The 14784-nt window shown below is 40.4% G+C and overlaps 1 protein-coding gene across 5 annotated transcripts in view; it reads left to right on the top strand.

Annotated features, from left to right (window-relative positions):
- The first annotated feature begins 6559 nt into the window (after positions 1-6559).
- The window catches only part of pbx3b (pre-B-cell leukemia homeobox 3b), a 166156-nt gene continuing 157931 nt past the window's right edge, over positions 6560-14784 (top strand). For 2 of the 5 annotated variants that reach the window (XR_013549212.1, XM_078426455.1), the window contains exons 1-2: positions 6562-7576; positions 7775-7848. Coding sequence is in view for 4 of the 5 variants with exons in the window: in XM_078426455.1 (XP_078282581.1) it covers positions 7377-7576; positions 7775-7848 (274 nt within the window). In the remaining variant the exon portion in view is untranslated. Of the gene's footprint in view, positions 7577-7774; positions 7849-12747; positions 12829-14784 lie in introns of those variants that run through there. The other 3 variants (XM_078426453.1, XM_078426452.1, XM_078426456.1) reach the window with 3 other exon arrangements.

Raw genomic sequence — 14784 nt, 5'->3', positions numbered from 1 at the left:
CGTGTAAACTCCACACAGACAGCACCTGTGGTCAGGATCAAACCCACGTCTCTGCCACTTTAAGGCGGCAACTCTGCTGCTGCACCACTATGCTGTCCTTAATCTGTATGTTAATCTGTATGTTAATCTGTATGTTAATCTGTACGCTATCCAATCCAAACCAGGAACAAATGTGCAGGCATGTTTTACATTCTATATTTCCTTGTAGCACTGAAGAAGGCCATTCTGCCCATCGAGCAATCCCACGATCCCGTCCCTCTGCTTATTTTTCCTACAATCTACTTTGTCTCCGATGACTGACAGCTTCCCAGCCACCCACACTGGGGATAATTTACAGTGGAGATGAACCAAACAGCCAGCACACCTTTGGGATGTGGGAGTAAACCAGGGGAGGTCAGGATCGAACACACAATGATGCAGCTATTGTTTCTTCAGGCAGAGCACCCAAAGTTTAAATCTCTACAGCGGCCTGTTGCAGTCAATGGGATAGTCACCGGGTGCAGTCAGTGTGGATAAGAGATTCCGTACCATTTCTAGGCCTCATCAACATGCATGTCCCTTACTCTGACTGCATCTTCCCACCGTGTTCTGTGTTGGAGTGCACACATCCACAGCCAGGAACCAAGCAAACTCCGTTCTTTGCAGCTAACATTTCTCATACTGATGGTCTAAAAACTCATCAAGTAATGATGAAGGTCCAAGGCCCGGGAGACCAGGTGTCAACGCCTCAAAATGGTCGAACGCAACAGCAACACACTCCCCAATCCAAGGGCCAGAGACAATTTCACCTGTGGGAGCGTCTGCCCCAGTCAGCCGCAGCAGGAGATGCAACCACAGACGAAACATTCCCCTCTCCAAGCAGCTCAAAGTCAAAGCCCCACCATCACCTCTCACAGGTGGATGGATGCCATCCAATGGTGAAAGTACAGCCGACTGATCTCGAGCATAATTATTGTCTCATTTTTATCAGGTGGGCTAAACACTCTTGTTCGTGTGAAGTCTGAAAAGGGTTCTCGACCTGAAACGCCACCTATTATTCCTTCTCTCCAGAGACACTGTCTGACCCGCTGAGTTAGTCCAGCTTTTTCAGTCCATCTTCGGAGTCAACTAGCATCTGCAGTTCTCTACACTTTTGCTCCATTATTGCTGTATAAATGCTGGATTTTAAAATTTAATATTCCTTTCAATTACCTTTTTGCATTTGTTGAAATAACGGGTCAAATAATATTCTTATTGCCATGTCTGTAGTTTTTGAGTTACAGAGCAGAGCATCACGTTCCATGTCTGTCAGATGTGTAGTGGCACTGTAAGTGTTTGCTATGCTGCTTGCTCTCTTTTTAGCTGGAAAGTGATATGGGGCACTTTATGTTTCACTGGTGTGATGGCGTGTTGTCAGAACATAGCTTTATTTTTGAAGCGGATGTTAAAAAGCTAACAGAAGCTTGAGTTTCATTGTTAACAACCAGTATACAGTGAAACAGAAACCAAAAACTAGCAATAATGTTGATGGTATGGAAATAGGTAGTTCCGTTACAAGGAGAAATAAATACGAGATAAATGCAACGGAAAAGCAAGTCAGACGAAGATGATAAGAAAAGTAAAACACATATCATCTTTAGTGGACATTAGAAATATGTCTAAATGATAAACTGCTTTACAACATAAAGTTATTGAGACATAGTCACAGTTTAATTACTGGTGATAATCTCTGATTAATTATTACATTCTACGCTGACTAGTTACTGATAACTCATCAGCCCCAGTAGGACTACCCACTCTAATGATTTAATTTTAAATTAAATCTCTTACCATTCTGTGTTCTTGAAAGTATTCAGCATTGAAAAGCAGTTGCAGTCTGCCGCCTAACCTTATCCAAATGTTGGCATATGAATGGGACAGTGGATATTGTCACCCCTTGGTCTGTCTTGGTTAATTCTGATCCTACTACCCACACACGAGGGTTCAGCACATGACAACCTGGACAGGACATCTTTGAAACAGTTCTCTCTCTCTCCCCCCTTCCTCCCTAAAGTAACTTGCAGCACCATCAGATTCCAGCTGAGCTTAATATATGTACCATGGACTAATAATCTCCCACTTCAGTGGGCCATACTGAGTGTGCCTCACTTTTTATGTTCCTTCTCTTCAGCCCAAATAATACGATGCAGAGTTCTTCAGTAAAGAGAAAGGTTATGGTTGTAGATGTGCCCACACCAGGTCTACATTGGAAGCATCTACACTGCTGAGGAAAGTAAGGAATTAAGGCAATGCTTATTATATACCCACTCAGACATCTATAGAGATTCCGAAGAGAGAAAAATTGGTATTGTTTAAAAACAGGTGTAGGGTTAAACATATAAAATGGAAAATAGAATAAAGAATATAGAACAGAACACAGAAGACAGCATATTCAACATAGAATATAGAATACAGAATATAGAACAGAACATGGAATATATAATATATAATAGAATGGAGAATATAGAACAGAATAGAGAATATAGAATATTGAGCACGCACAGCACAGGGGCTGCAGATCAGCCAGTTTAACCTTGGCTGGACAGCTCTTGCACCAACAGTCAAGGAAAGGGGAAACCACCATGAAGTTGTTAAGGGGGAGGACAAGATCCACCTGGAGGAAGAGAATGTTAGTCGGAGGAAGTAGATCGCATCTCTGTCCGGGAAGAAGCTGAGGGTCATGAGACCTTCCTGGTGGGAGGTGGCTGTGGAAAGGGACTGGACTTCCATGGTATTTTTTTTCTGTCTGAAGAAGGGACCGGACCCGAAAGGTCACCGAGATCATCCGTTTTCTCCAGAGATGCTGCCTAACCCCGTTGAATAACTTTTTTTTTAGATCTAAGGGTATGTAGGTTCAGGATTCAGCGAAAGAAGCATTTGGCAATCTGGAGATCAAAGCTCGGAAGTCACGGCGAGCTTTTTTGGAAACACGACTTGATACGATTTTGTCCAGTTCTGGGCTCCGTGCTTTAGGGAAGACGTGACGGTTTGTGTAGGAATGAACTGCAGATGATGGTTTACATCGAAGCAAAGTGTTGGATTAACTCATCGGGCAGGCAGCATCTCTGGAGAGACCCTTCATCAGGCTGAGGAGAGTTGCCGGGAGAGGTTTATCAGAACATTCCGGGATGTGGGGTGTTGATTATGTGGTTAGATTGGGGAAGATTGGGTTGTAATCCTTGGGGTGGTTTTGAGGAGATATGACGGGTGCAAAGCGAATAGCGCAGAGATTGGGAACGAGAGGACGTTGAATGAAGAGGAGTGGAAAAAAAGAATCAGATGAATTAAAAACTTGCATACTCGAAGTGTTAGTGGTAGGTGTAACTACAGCCGAGGGAAGGAGCGAGATAATGGGGCAAGGGCACAGACAGGAATGCCTTTGTTTTGAGTTAATACACACAGTCTGCGAACCGCTTCCGATAGTGCAGCTCCAACCGGCGATTCTGATCTCCGGGATTTTTGTGACAAGAGTGAGTGAATTGATTTTCACTTGAGCTTTGAAATAATCTTGTTTCCAAAACTGCACTTGGAAACCGCTCACACGTAGATTTACGCGCACAAATAAGAAGCTTCGGTTAGTTTTGTTCAGTGTGAATTTTACACATTTGTCAACTCGATTCACTGTGTCCCGCTGATTGAAGGCAACTCTGCCTCCACGTTGACTTGGTTGGTCGACACTGTGGGTGGCTTCACCGCCAACTTTTGTTTCTTGTTGCTTTTACACATTATCAATATTCAGCTTCGTACTTCATTAAACTCAATGTATTGCATTTAAACTAAAAACAGTCTCGACACGGGCAGTTAGTTAATATATCTTTGCAAACAACACTTAACATGTGAAATTAATGTCATGTGGCCCAAATGAGTAATTTTAAACATGTTTCGGATTTAGATGGACCTTCTACCCAATGGAATCCTAAAACGAAGCCGTTTAACTTCTTTTTCATGTATATTTATTCCTTTTTTTCCAATAACGCCGTTAAATAAGTTTGTAAGTGCGCGGTTCATTGCTATTCTATCTTGAATGCCTGCTTTTCCTCCAGTTTTTCTCCCCTGTGTCTTCGCGACTCGTTAAAATCGACACCACGGTATCTTGATCTTGCTTCAGGTTAATTGCCTCCTGCTGGATAAAACCCTTGAAAATAAGGAGACGTTGATTGCCCCGCACATCTGCCTCCCCAGCTGAAATGAGATGCGCTGAAGGTGGCTCCGAAGGAAACATAATGTAAAGAAGGAAACGGGAAAATAAATTAAGGAGGATGGGGAGTGGGATCCTCCTGCTGTTGAGGACACCATCTGGAACACGCTACTTGTAGTACCTGTCCGCTGAGTTTACCATTGCATTCGACAAACGAGCGAACAAACCTCCCTGAAAGGTTTGCACAATGGGCTATAATCACAGTAAACAACTGCACGCATTTACAAAACATATTGCTTTTATTTTTTTAAGTCCTCAAAATAAATTTCACAACCGCGTCCATCCTTGATGTTCCTTGTAACACCAGTTATAGCTCAAACTTGCCCAAGAGACTATGGATTTAGCAACTGGCCCCTTTGTGCGGCCAATTATTTAGACACTGGTCAAAAATAAGTGAAAATCTATAAACCTGATATTTTCCGCGTGCCAATTTAAATAGAAATACGAATTGCAATGATTTATCAGTTGTAGTGGAGCCTGATTGAAAAGTTCGCAATTAGTGCAAAGAAAGAAAAAGGTTTTTTTCGAAGCTAAATCTTCCAATATCGAAAATTGCATTTATTACAGGATACTGTACCACTAAGTTTCAAATGATTTTCAGGGACGGTTCATCCCTCGTCATTATATTGTTACTCGCAAGCCGAAGCAAACCAGTCTGTCTACACTATGGAAATCGAAGAAATATATCTATAGCTAGTAGTTCGTTTAAGAAATCTCATCAACCGTATTATTTATTGCATGGTGCTGTGAGGGTTTTACATGGGATATATAGAGGTTTATTTTAATTATAATATCGAATATGATTTTAGAAAATAGATAGATTTTTTTCAGTAATTTAACTAAGCAATTAAGAATAGAAACCATAAAATATTCATGATCGGAAATGAGTAGAATGCCTTGTCCGATTAAGAAATGTTGCATGCAATAATTATGACACTGTATATTTTGAATATAATAACTTGATTTGATTAAAACAAACTCGACGATGCAGACTAGAAATGCGGAATTAAACTAATACGTATTGATGAAATCTTAAATTATCTTACAACTTGGTTAAAGTGGCTTATCAATTATCCTGCATTTCAATCCCGTTAATGATGGACCGAGCCTCCGTGGAGTGGTGATGTGCGGGAGACCATCAACGAGAATCAATGAACTACCATACCAAGTGAACAGAAAACTAGAGTCTGCATTACAAATGGAACAACTCCATTCATAAGTAAAACCCACGCGTGGAAGCAAAACAATCAAATCATTGCGACGTTCAACATAAACAATTTAAGGGATTGCAACATTTAAAATAAATAACTATTCAATTTGCTAGATTGCGCTGCTTTCTGAAGGAGCGGAGCTTTTGCCATGAATGCAATGCAACGTTTGCTTCCCAAGGCGGGTGAAAGGAACCCGTAAACGCGGTGGTGTTTTGCTATTAATTAAAACTTCGGAGGCTTTTGATTTCCCGGGTTCGGCCATTGGGTTGATGCCGGGCTGGTGCTGCTGTTGCTGCTGCTACGTCGTCTACTACTACTACTAATGCTAATGCTGTTGCAGCCGCCGCTACCACCACCGCCGCTACCACCACTAACACCACCACTAACACCACCACCGCAATCGGGCACCACCACCACCGCTATCGGGCACCACCGCTATCGGGCACCACCACCGCTATCGGGCACCACCGCTATCGGGCACCACCACCACCGCGGCTGCGAGATGGCCACCGAGCAACAATAGCAGCGCCCCCAATAAAGTCGTCTGCTGCCATGGCAACCAGCGGCCCTGCGCCGCGTGCGGGTGACGTCAGCGTTCGGTGGGCGAGGGGGGGGTTGCGCTCCCTTTCCAAACCGACCAATCGCAAGTTGGCGACCGTTAAACCCTCCCCCTCCCCCCCCCCTCCTCGCTCCAACCCCGCGAACTGAACGATGCCGCCGAGCAGCGCCCCGCCCCCGCCGCCTCGCCATTGGTCCATCCTGCCGGTGACCATGGTCCCGCCTCGCTCCGCCGCTTCGCCGTTGGTCCATCCCGCCGGTGACCATCGTCCCGCCCCCGCCAGGTCGCCTCACAATTGGCCTATCCCGCCGGCTACCATGGTCCCGCCCCGCCCCGCCGCCTCGCCATTGGCCCATCCTGCCGGCCACTATGGTCCCGCTCCCACCCCGCCGCTATTGGTCTATCCCACCGGCCAGAGCGGCCGACGATTGGACGCTGTCCTGCCCTTCACGACGAGCTGTCAATCTGGGTGAAGGGGTGGAGCTGGGGGGAGGGGGAGGCGCGGCTTTCGCCTCCTGACGGACGCTTGACGGCGTCGAGCAGGGAGGGAGGGAGGGCGGGTGGAAGGGAGGAGGAGGAGGAGGGGGTCGATCGGTCGGCCGGCGCGAAAAAAAACATTTCCGTCGACTTCAGGGATGGATTGAAGAGAAAGAATAAACAGAGGAGGGAAAGCAAGAAAGAGAGAGAGAGAGAGAGAGAGAAATAAAGCAAGGGGGATAAAAGTGTGTGGGAGTGACAGGGATGAGGAGTGAGTGCGCGGCCGGGCAGTGAGTGAGGGGCAGAGCCGGGCTCCGACCGCTCTCCCCGCACGGGCCGCCCTGTCGAGCGAGGGCGGAGTTTGCATTTTATATATTTATATATACACACACATATATATAAATATATTTTTTTCTCTTTCCCTTAAACTCTGACACGTCTGCAGTGAGTGAGTGGCATTGGCAGTCTGTCAATCCCTCACCAAAGCGGCCATCAAAAACATAAAGAGTTGGCTCGTAAATTGATCCGGCGAATCATTTTTATGATCTTTTATTATTATTATTTCCCTTCTGTCTTTTGAAGAGGCAGCTTACTTTTGATCTTGTTTCTGCATAGGGGGTTTTTTTTCCCTTCCAGCGAGATCTTGGATTTTTTTTCCCTTCTTTTTTTTTTTTCCAAAAAAGGAGAATTATTTTTCCGTCTTTTTTTTCCTGACAAGTTTTTTTGGGAAGGAAAAATAAGGAATTGAAAGCGGACAAGAGCAAGTGTCCCCCCCCCCCCCCCCCCACCCCCTCCCATCCAGTCTTGCCTCTCTCCCTCGGCTTCAACGCTATTACCTGTGCTTGATTTATATATTATATATATATTGTTTTATATATATATAAATTTCTCCCGTGTGCTGCTGCGGCAGAGTATGGACGATCAATCCAGGATGATGCAGACTCATCCCGGTGTGAGCTTGGCTGGACACTCGGTTCAGGGGGGCATGGGGCTGCCTCCACATGTGCAAGGACATGAAGGTGCAGACGGCGACGGAAGAAAGCAAGACATCGGGGACATCCTCCACCAGATCATGACCATCACCGACCAGAGCCTGGACGAAGCACAAGCAAAGTTGGTGGCCTTGCGGGAAAAAAAAATCTTTTTTTTTGTGTGTGTTTTTTAGCGCTCAAATTCGCCGCCATATTTTTGACTTTGAGTGCTATAAATCTTGTTAATTACTTATATTGTCTCTCTCTTTCCCTTCTTTCATCCCCCCCCCCCCCCATTTCCTCCTCCAACCCCTCTTTCTCCCCACTCTCTTGTTTGCAGGAAACACGCGCTAAATTGCCACAGAATGAAGCCGGCCCTGTTCAGCGTCCTGTGCGAAATAAAGGAGAAAACAGGTAGAGCTCCCGGTTAATTTTAACCCACACTGTGTGATACTTGTGCAGGCTGAACTCCGGCGGCATGTGCACCGCCATCTTGATTTCTGTTCCTCTCCTATTTCATTTTGCACACTGTAATAATGCTTCACTAAATTTAACAATTCATAACAGTGATGCTAAATGAAATGTGCATTAAAATGCTCGTATATCACCCCTAACACATCGCCCCTGGCACCCACAATAGAGCTGCCTTTGGCGCACTTTGCTCAATGCGGAGCAGAAAAGTAGCGGCGTGTGTGAGATTTTGCATCACAAACTAAACTATAGTCGGACTTTGAATCGGGGGAAAAATGACAATCATGCCAATTTCTGGTGTAGAAAGGCAGTTGCAATGTTGAAAACGGATGTCTGGTGTGTTTTGAAGCTATTTGGAGCGATTACACTCTGTAAATGCTGGTGCTAGGTTTATTTGGAGTTCAGGGCTTTGGGAAACACACTGGTGTAATTTCAACAAAATTCTCAGAAGCAGTCTTTTAGAGTTCTTTGTTATACTTATACTAACATTGAGAAAACATAGTTGAAGTAGCTGATGGCAGAGTGATCTGTGCTGTTTTTAATGCAAATAGTATTTCTACATTATCCGGATTATCTATGTTAGATTATAAAAGCCATATGAACAAAATTTCAACTCGTGTGTAATGAAGATAACGCTATAACTACCGCAGTCCTTCGGTCTTTTTGTGTATAGGGTGCAATTAAATATTCTAAATTCCTTGCACCTTAACTTTGAAAACGTATCCTAGCATACAAGTCTGGTTTTAGTTTTTAATGTTAAGTATTAAGTTGAGTTAACTTTTCATTTATGTTGAGATTTAGTTTTCCCGTTTGATTTTGGACCCAAGTGATGCTGGAACTAGCTGGATGGGAAATTTGACTAATCCGCCTAGGTGTTTTATTCAGGGTATTTGAGCGCTTTTATTTTACCTTAAGTAACGTTAAGTGACATGTTCGCTGCTTGTGTCAAGGCGTTGTGTCAGTTTTAACTGGAAGGTTTAGTCCGCATAACAAAGAAAACGCAAAGTAGAAGATCAGAGAGTGTTGGTGGGAAAAAAAAGTCTTAAAACTTTGTTTCTCACTCTAAAGAATAAAATTCACACGGCATTTTGCAGAGAAAGTGGCGCATCATTGGGGAGATTTGGACTTGATTTGGAGAGATTACAATTCTCGTAATATTTTACTTAAATCAACGTTGATTTTAAATCGACGTTGCAGATATTATAAGGTGAATCCAGTAGATTTAGAACAGGGATCTTTGTAAATGTTCGGAATGGCAATCAGGCGCAGGGACACCGTTCGCATGTGAAATTGCAGACGCGATGAAACCGATCGGGACACGCGTTTAACCGAGCCTCAAAAATATAATTTCCGTCAAATTCAACATTACAATAAGTCCGAGGGAGACGCTTGGTGTTGCATTCTGGTAGAAATGTTGCAGTGATGTTTTATTGTTGCAGGTCCGGTGTTTGGCAGGACTTGGATAATAGCAAATCTGAGATGATGACAAATATTTCCACACGTGTGGTATTCTTTCCCGAGCGATGACATTTCTGACGCGATTAAACCGGGATTATAGAAACCGATTTCACTTAGGAGGTTTCTTTTATCAGTTTTGCTTGGATTTATCTTTATAAAAAGGCAGTATAGTTACAACGATTGTACAGACACTTTCCCGATAACCCAGGAAGAAAGTTCGACGGAAAGCGAAAATGCCAGGACTAATCCTGCAGATAAAATATCCATTAAGCTAAACCGAAAAAAAATTACTTATGTAAATATAATATAAAATAACATGTATCTGTTCCGAATGTTTGAAATCCTTAAGATATTAAATATTACTCGAGTACATTTACCGAGTGAACAGATGGCGTTGTTAAAAGAAATCAGCAATTCTTCGGCTTGTTAAAAAAATACTTTTGAAGAATTTGAAAGCTAAGAATTTATTTTGGCACTTACAGAAAATATTTCCTTTTGTTTTAACTTTTCTTTTGATTTGATAGCGAGAGAAGTTTTAGTGGTTTATGGCTGGAATGCTACGTTTACAAACATACATGGTGTTTAGTGGCAGATCCTGTAATATAAAATGATGCACACACTGGCAAGGGATTGAAGTTACAGTATGGAACAGCAAGGCTTGTGTTTGCATCTACTTCCGAAGAACAAAGTTTATTCGTTTTAGGCTTAATTAACAGAACATTGTTTTGTTTTTCATAGTTTAATTTTGAGCCATCACTTCTGGATGGGTGTCACAGCTGTTTTTCCCATCGAGTAAACGCCCATTCTTTGATAAATCCATTGACTGAACTTGTGGCTTGGATTGAGTAGACCTGGGCTTTCATAAATTGTATTAAGGCATCTTCTAGACATTGAAAGTCCAAATGAGGATATCTGAGACAACTCGATTTTAAAAGTCGGCCCGATTGTATGCATTCCTTCACTTTACCACAAGGTAGCAGACTTTTTCATAAAGGCTGTAATCCCGCGACCGAATTTAAGGTATTTTCTACCGATCAATTTTAAAAATCAATTATCACATTAAACAACTGATTTGGAAACGATGACAGCTTGCATCTTGATGCGAAGCAAAAGCGATTTTACGTTTGGTGAAAGCATGGCAGTCTGGCCTTTTGTTGCGATGGATAGTATTTTGAATGTATCAGCATGTGCATTGATTTAAAGCCAGCGTTTCAAATGAAGCATGGGATCAGATGAGTTCGGAAAATACTTTTATCAGTTTTCATCAACACTGGGCATAAGCCTTTTTTTTGAATTGCAGGAAAGTTTAGATTTCTGCCAGATGCCAGCAGGGTGCAGTTTGATGAGTTTTTCCCGCTGCTTCCGTGACACAATTTTTTCTTTCTTGTGGAGACGCAAAACTCTGCTCAATTGACATTTGATTATGTAGGATCTTTTTTGGTATCGCCACACCCCAATAGAACAGGGTATCCCAATTAGGGTACTGGTGCCATGCATTCGCTTTGATAACAATGGACTTGTTTTTCACTGAGGCAGATTACCGGGATGTTTGGCTCCATCAGTGTCAACACCAGCAATACAGAGAGATTAATGTCTTTGAAATTAGATTGTAGAATTCATGCAACATTGTACTTCTAATGATCCCTGTAGAAGCTGTTGAAATATACTCTAGGAAACTAGAAATGTGAGTAAGAGCAGTTTTAGAACATTTTACTTCATAATTTCTTTAAATGAAAGCATTGTCTTCACTTGAAATTATTTGTTATATTGGTGCATTTTCAGTACCTTATTGTGAGTGCATTGACAGTTTAGATTACAATAAATCATCTATCCTTGATCTTGTGTAATAAAAAATATAGTTGCACGTAGCTCCACTTTGGGGTTAATTTAAATTAACAGTTTCTTAATCCATATTTTTTTTAAACATCTTTAAATGCCCTTAATATTAGAAATAACTTTGGCACATTTCCCCCTGGTAATTGTTATATTATCGGGTCATAAAAAATAATTGTTTAGGTTTGTGATGTGCAAAGGTGTCAGCTAATTTATCCAGCTGTAATCTTAGTCACTGGTCTATTAAAGTTCTAGATACAGGATAACATACACTGAAAAAATATATGGACAGATGTCAAATAAACTTTTAAGATATACTGCCAACTCAACTGAAAAAAAGTAAATGACATTGATTTGCTGAAGCTGTCTAATGGTGTACTGATGGTTCACCAGATTTGTAGCCATTGTGAGGCTTATAAGCGGAACAGACTTGAAGAAGATCATAAAACTTAATGAACTCCTAGGCTGCAGGAGGTTTCCGCAGGGGGAGTAAAAGGGTTGCTTGGCTGGTTGTTGAATTCTTTATGTCTGAAGAGAAATGAAGAAAATGATCAGTTGTATCTGAACCTTCTGCATTACTTTGTGATAATTTTGTTCATGGACACTTTGATGTCCTTGAATGAATTTGGCTTCATCTTTTATTTCATATGTAGATAAAACAAGAAACAAAGATTGTGTATGAAAATAATTTTTACCTTGGAGTGTACATTGGATCTTGACATGGCATAGCTGCGCTGTTGTAATTGTGACATAATATGGTTAAATGAAACTGCCTTGTAAATTGTACATCTCATTTTTTTTACCAAGATAGGAGGATTAAAATTTTGGAAATTGAGACTTCTGAGTGGGTTTATTTTTATCTTTCATTTGATTGGATCATATAAACTAATAAAAAAAGAAACCTGTAACATTAAAATAATGATTTAAGGATTCATGTCATTACAGATTAAATTGATTATGCTGAGGAATGAATAGATAATTCAATAGCACAAGTAATGAAAAACACTGGCCATTTCCTTAAAGCAGTCAGTACTGATGTCCAAGAATAACTTCATCTCTCCAGGCTCTATATTAAATTGTTGGCATTAATATTTACACTGGGATCCTGTGGGTTAGTAGTTGGGGCATACTTGGATGGTTTGAATAATCAGATATGTTTGTCTCAGATAGACCAATTCACTAATAGTTGCTTGGTAAAAATTATTAGAATATAAAAAATGCTTTTATCTAAATTCATAACTACACATTGATGGCAATGGATTTTTCTGATATGGAAGCATTGTACCATCGATGGGGATGGCAGTTATCTTCGCGCAAGTTGAGAAAAGATTCTGAAATCATCACCTTAACACTGATACGCAGCATGTTTGTGGACCATTCTTTCTGATCATGCTGAGTCTCCGTAATAAATTGGCTGGTAGTGTCTGTTATTTGAAAGATTAATTTGCGTCACTCTCTTTGTCGGTGCTGCGAACTTGTAGTGAGAAAAACGCTCAGTTCACTCTTAAACTGTTTTATAAGGATGATCAGCATTGTTGAAATAGCATATCTCTGCCAATGTGTACTTTCTTGTTTTCGATGCTGACCTCTTATTATGATGGCTCCTATTCAATAAACCATTCATGTCTTTAAGTATAAATTTAGTAAATAATTCATGTCAATATTTAATATAATTTTTTAACTTGTATGAGTGTTCACCTTTATTGGTGTGCCAAGTTTGCTTATTCATTCCAGCTAGCTGATGTATTGGTCTGCCTTTTTTGTGTTATGGTCACTTGTTTAGAATATATGAAATTTATTTTATTGAAGTTGGTGCGTTATCTTTACAACACAAGTTAACTCTTGACTGGCCATGTAGGAATTGATTTATTTAAGGTTGTTTTAAAAAAAAGTTTGGCTGATATTGGCATTGGTGGCTAAGAATAATGGAAAATTATTAATTAATAGCTTTGAAATAATGTGAACATAATAATAAATAGAAAATTGTTCTGGATATATAGATTTGCTTTATGAAATAAAATCATAAATATAAATAGTGGAAATCAGCTTTAGTATCTACCCGGTTCATGATTAAGTGCAGATTTGCGACAAATAAGTAATTGGGAAACATATTCTATTTCAGGGCAAATGTTTTCTTTTATTCACTTAGTTTTAAGCAATGTTTTTCTTCCATGTAACCTGACCTTGTTTGGATATATAGGTTTTATTTGTATAATAGGTAAAATGTTACTACATGGTTTACCCAGCTTATAATGGTCAAACTCTCCTTGTTTGACAGAAATCTTATAATTTGGGCAGTATTTATGTTTAAAGTTGGGTTCTTGGATTTTTTGATTACAGTTACAATCCTGTGTTAAAGTTGAATGGATGATATGGAGGCATTAGAATATAAAGTGCAATTGCGGAGCTGAGGTGTCAGCTGGAAATTGAATAATTGCTTTCTGGTGATTCATTGACAAGTTATTGAGTTGCTCTATGTGGACATGTTTAAAGTATTTGGCGCCAATGTTCTTTTTATATTTGTGGGTGATGTTTTCATATTGATAATGTTTTCTGTACTCTCATAAATCTTTTAGTTTCAATTATATTTTGTCCAGTCACATTGAGTATGTTTTTAAACATGCTTGCAATGTTTCTTTATATTTAATGTTAGTAAAATTGAATCTGATTTTTTTTTTCCGATTCTTTAACCGTGATCTAGAGTAAAGGCTCAGAAGTTAAATACTTTACCTAGAGATCAGTTAAATATTTCTGAACTAGAAATATGATACTTCGATACTATTTCCATATAAAAAAGAATGAATGCATAGGTTTGGATTTCTGCAGAATAAAAAGGAAAAGACAATTGCAGTTCATATTCTGTTATTGGTGTAAAGTATTTTGCCGCTGAATGTGGGAGATATGTTTAATTAAGTCACTTTGATCCTCTTCTATGAAGCACAGTAAACATTGTGTTTAAGGCTGTTGCAGGATTCAACGTTCTGTTTGTTTAGCACACATTCAAAGCTCATATGTCAATTTTGATGCTTCATTACTGCTTTAATTCATGTTCTGTTGCCCTTGATTGTGTATTTTCAGATAAATGTTACTATTTCAGACTAGGTAAATCCAGAGCTTTGGGATACAGGATGCCCAATGCTTTGAATGCACCAGTGATGGTTTTGATGCCGCTCTAATTGCACTAACAAAACAAACACTGGAATGTATTTCGGGTCTTAAGCTGTTAGTGTGGCAATTAGCATATGGATTGGCTGAAAAATGAAGTCCAAATGAGCTAGGGTTCATTCCATGTGACATTAACACATTGCTGTGCAAGGTATCCAGTCCTCATGCAGCCAGAAAGATATACTATTTTTATGATGAATGAATGCATCCCGAAATGTGATTAATTGTTCCAGTAATCAACAGAATGTTTGATTTGCCAAACTAATCGATTGGCACAATCTTAGCTGCCATGTAATCTTTTTTAATATGGTTATGTGGCCTTTATATTTTTAAAGTAACATGTCTCCACGTCAATGTTACTTTGTTTTTCTATTTATGGTTCTGATTTGGTTTGCAAATATTTTTAATGAAAAGTGAAGTAAG

The sequence above is a fragment of the Rhinoraja longicauda genome, chromosome 31 (assembly GCF_053455715.1).
Source record: "Rhinoraja longicauda isolate Sanriku21f chromosome 31, sRhiLon1.1, whole genome shotgun sequence".
NCBI lineage: Eukaryota > Metazoa > Chordata > Chondrichthyes > Rajiformes > Arhynchobatidae > Rhinoraja > Rhinoraja longicauda.
The sequence above is the reverse complement of the archived record's forward strand: the minus strand, read 5'-3'. Positions and strand labels throughout refer to the sequence as shown.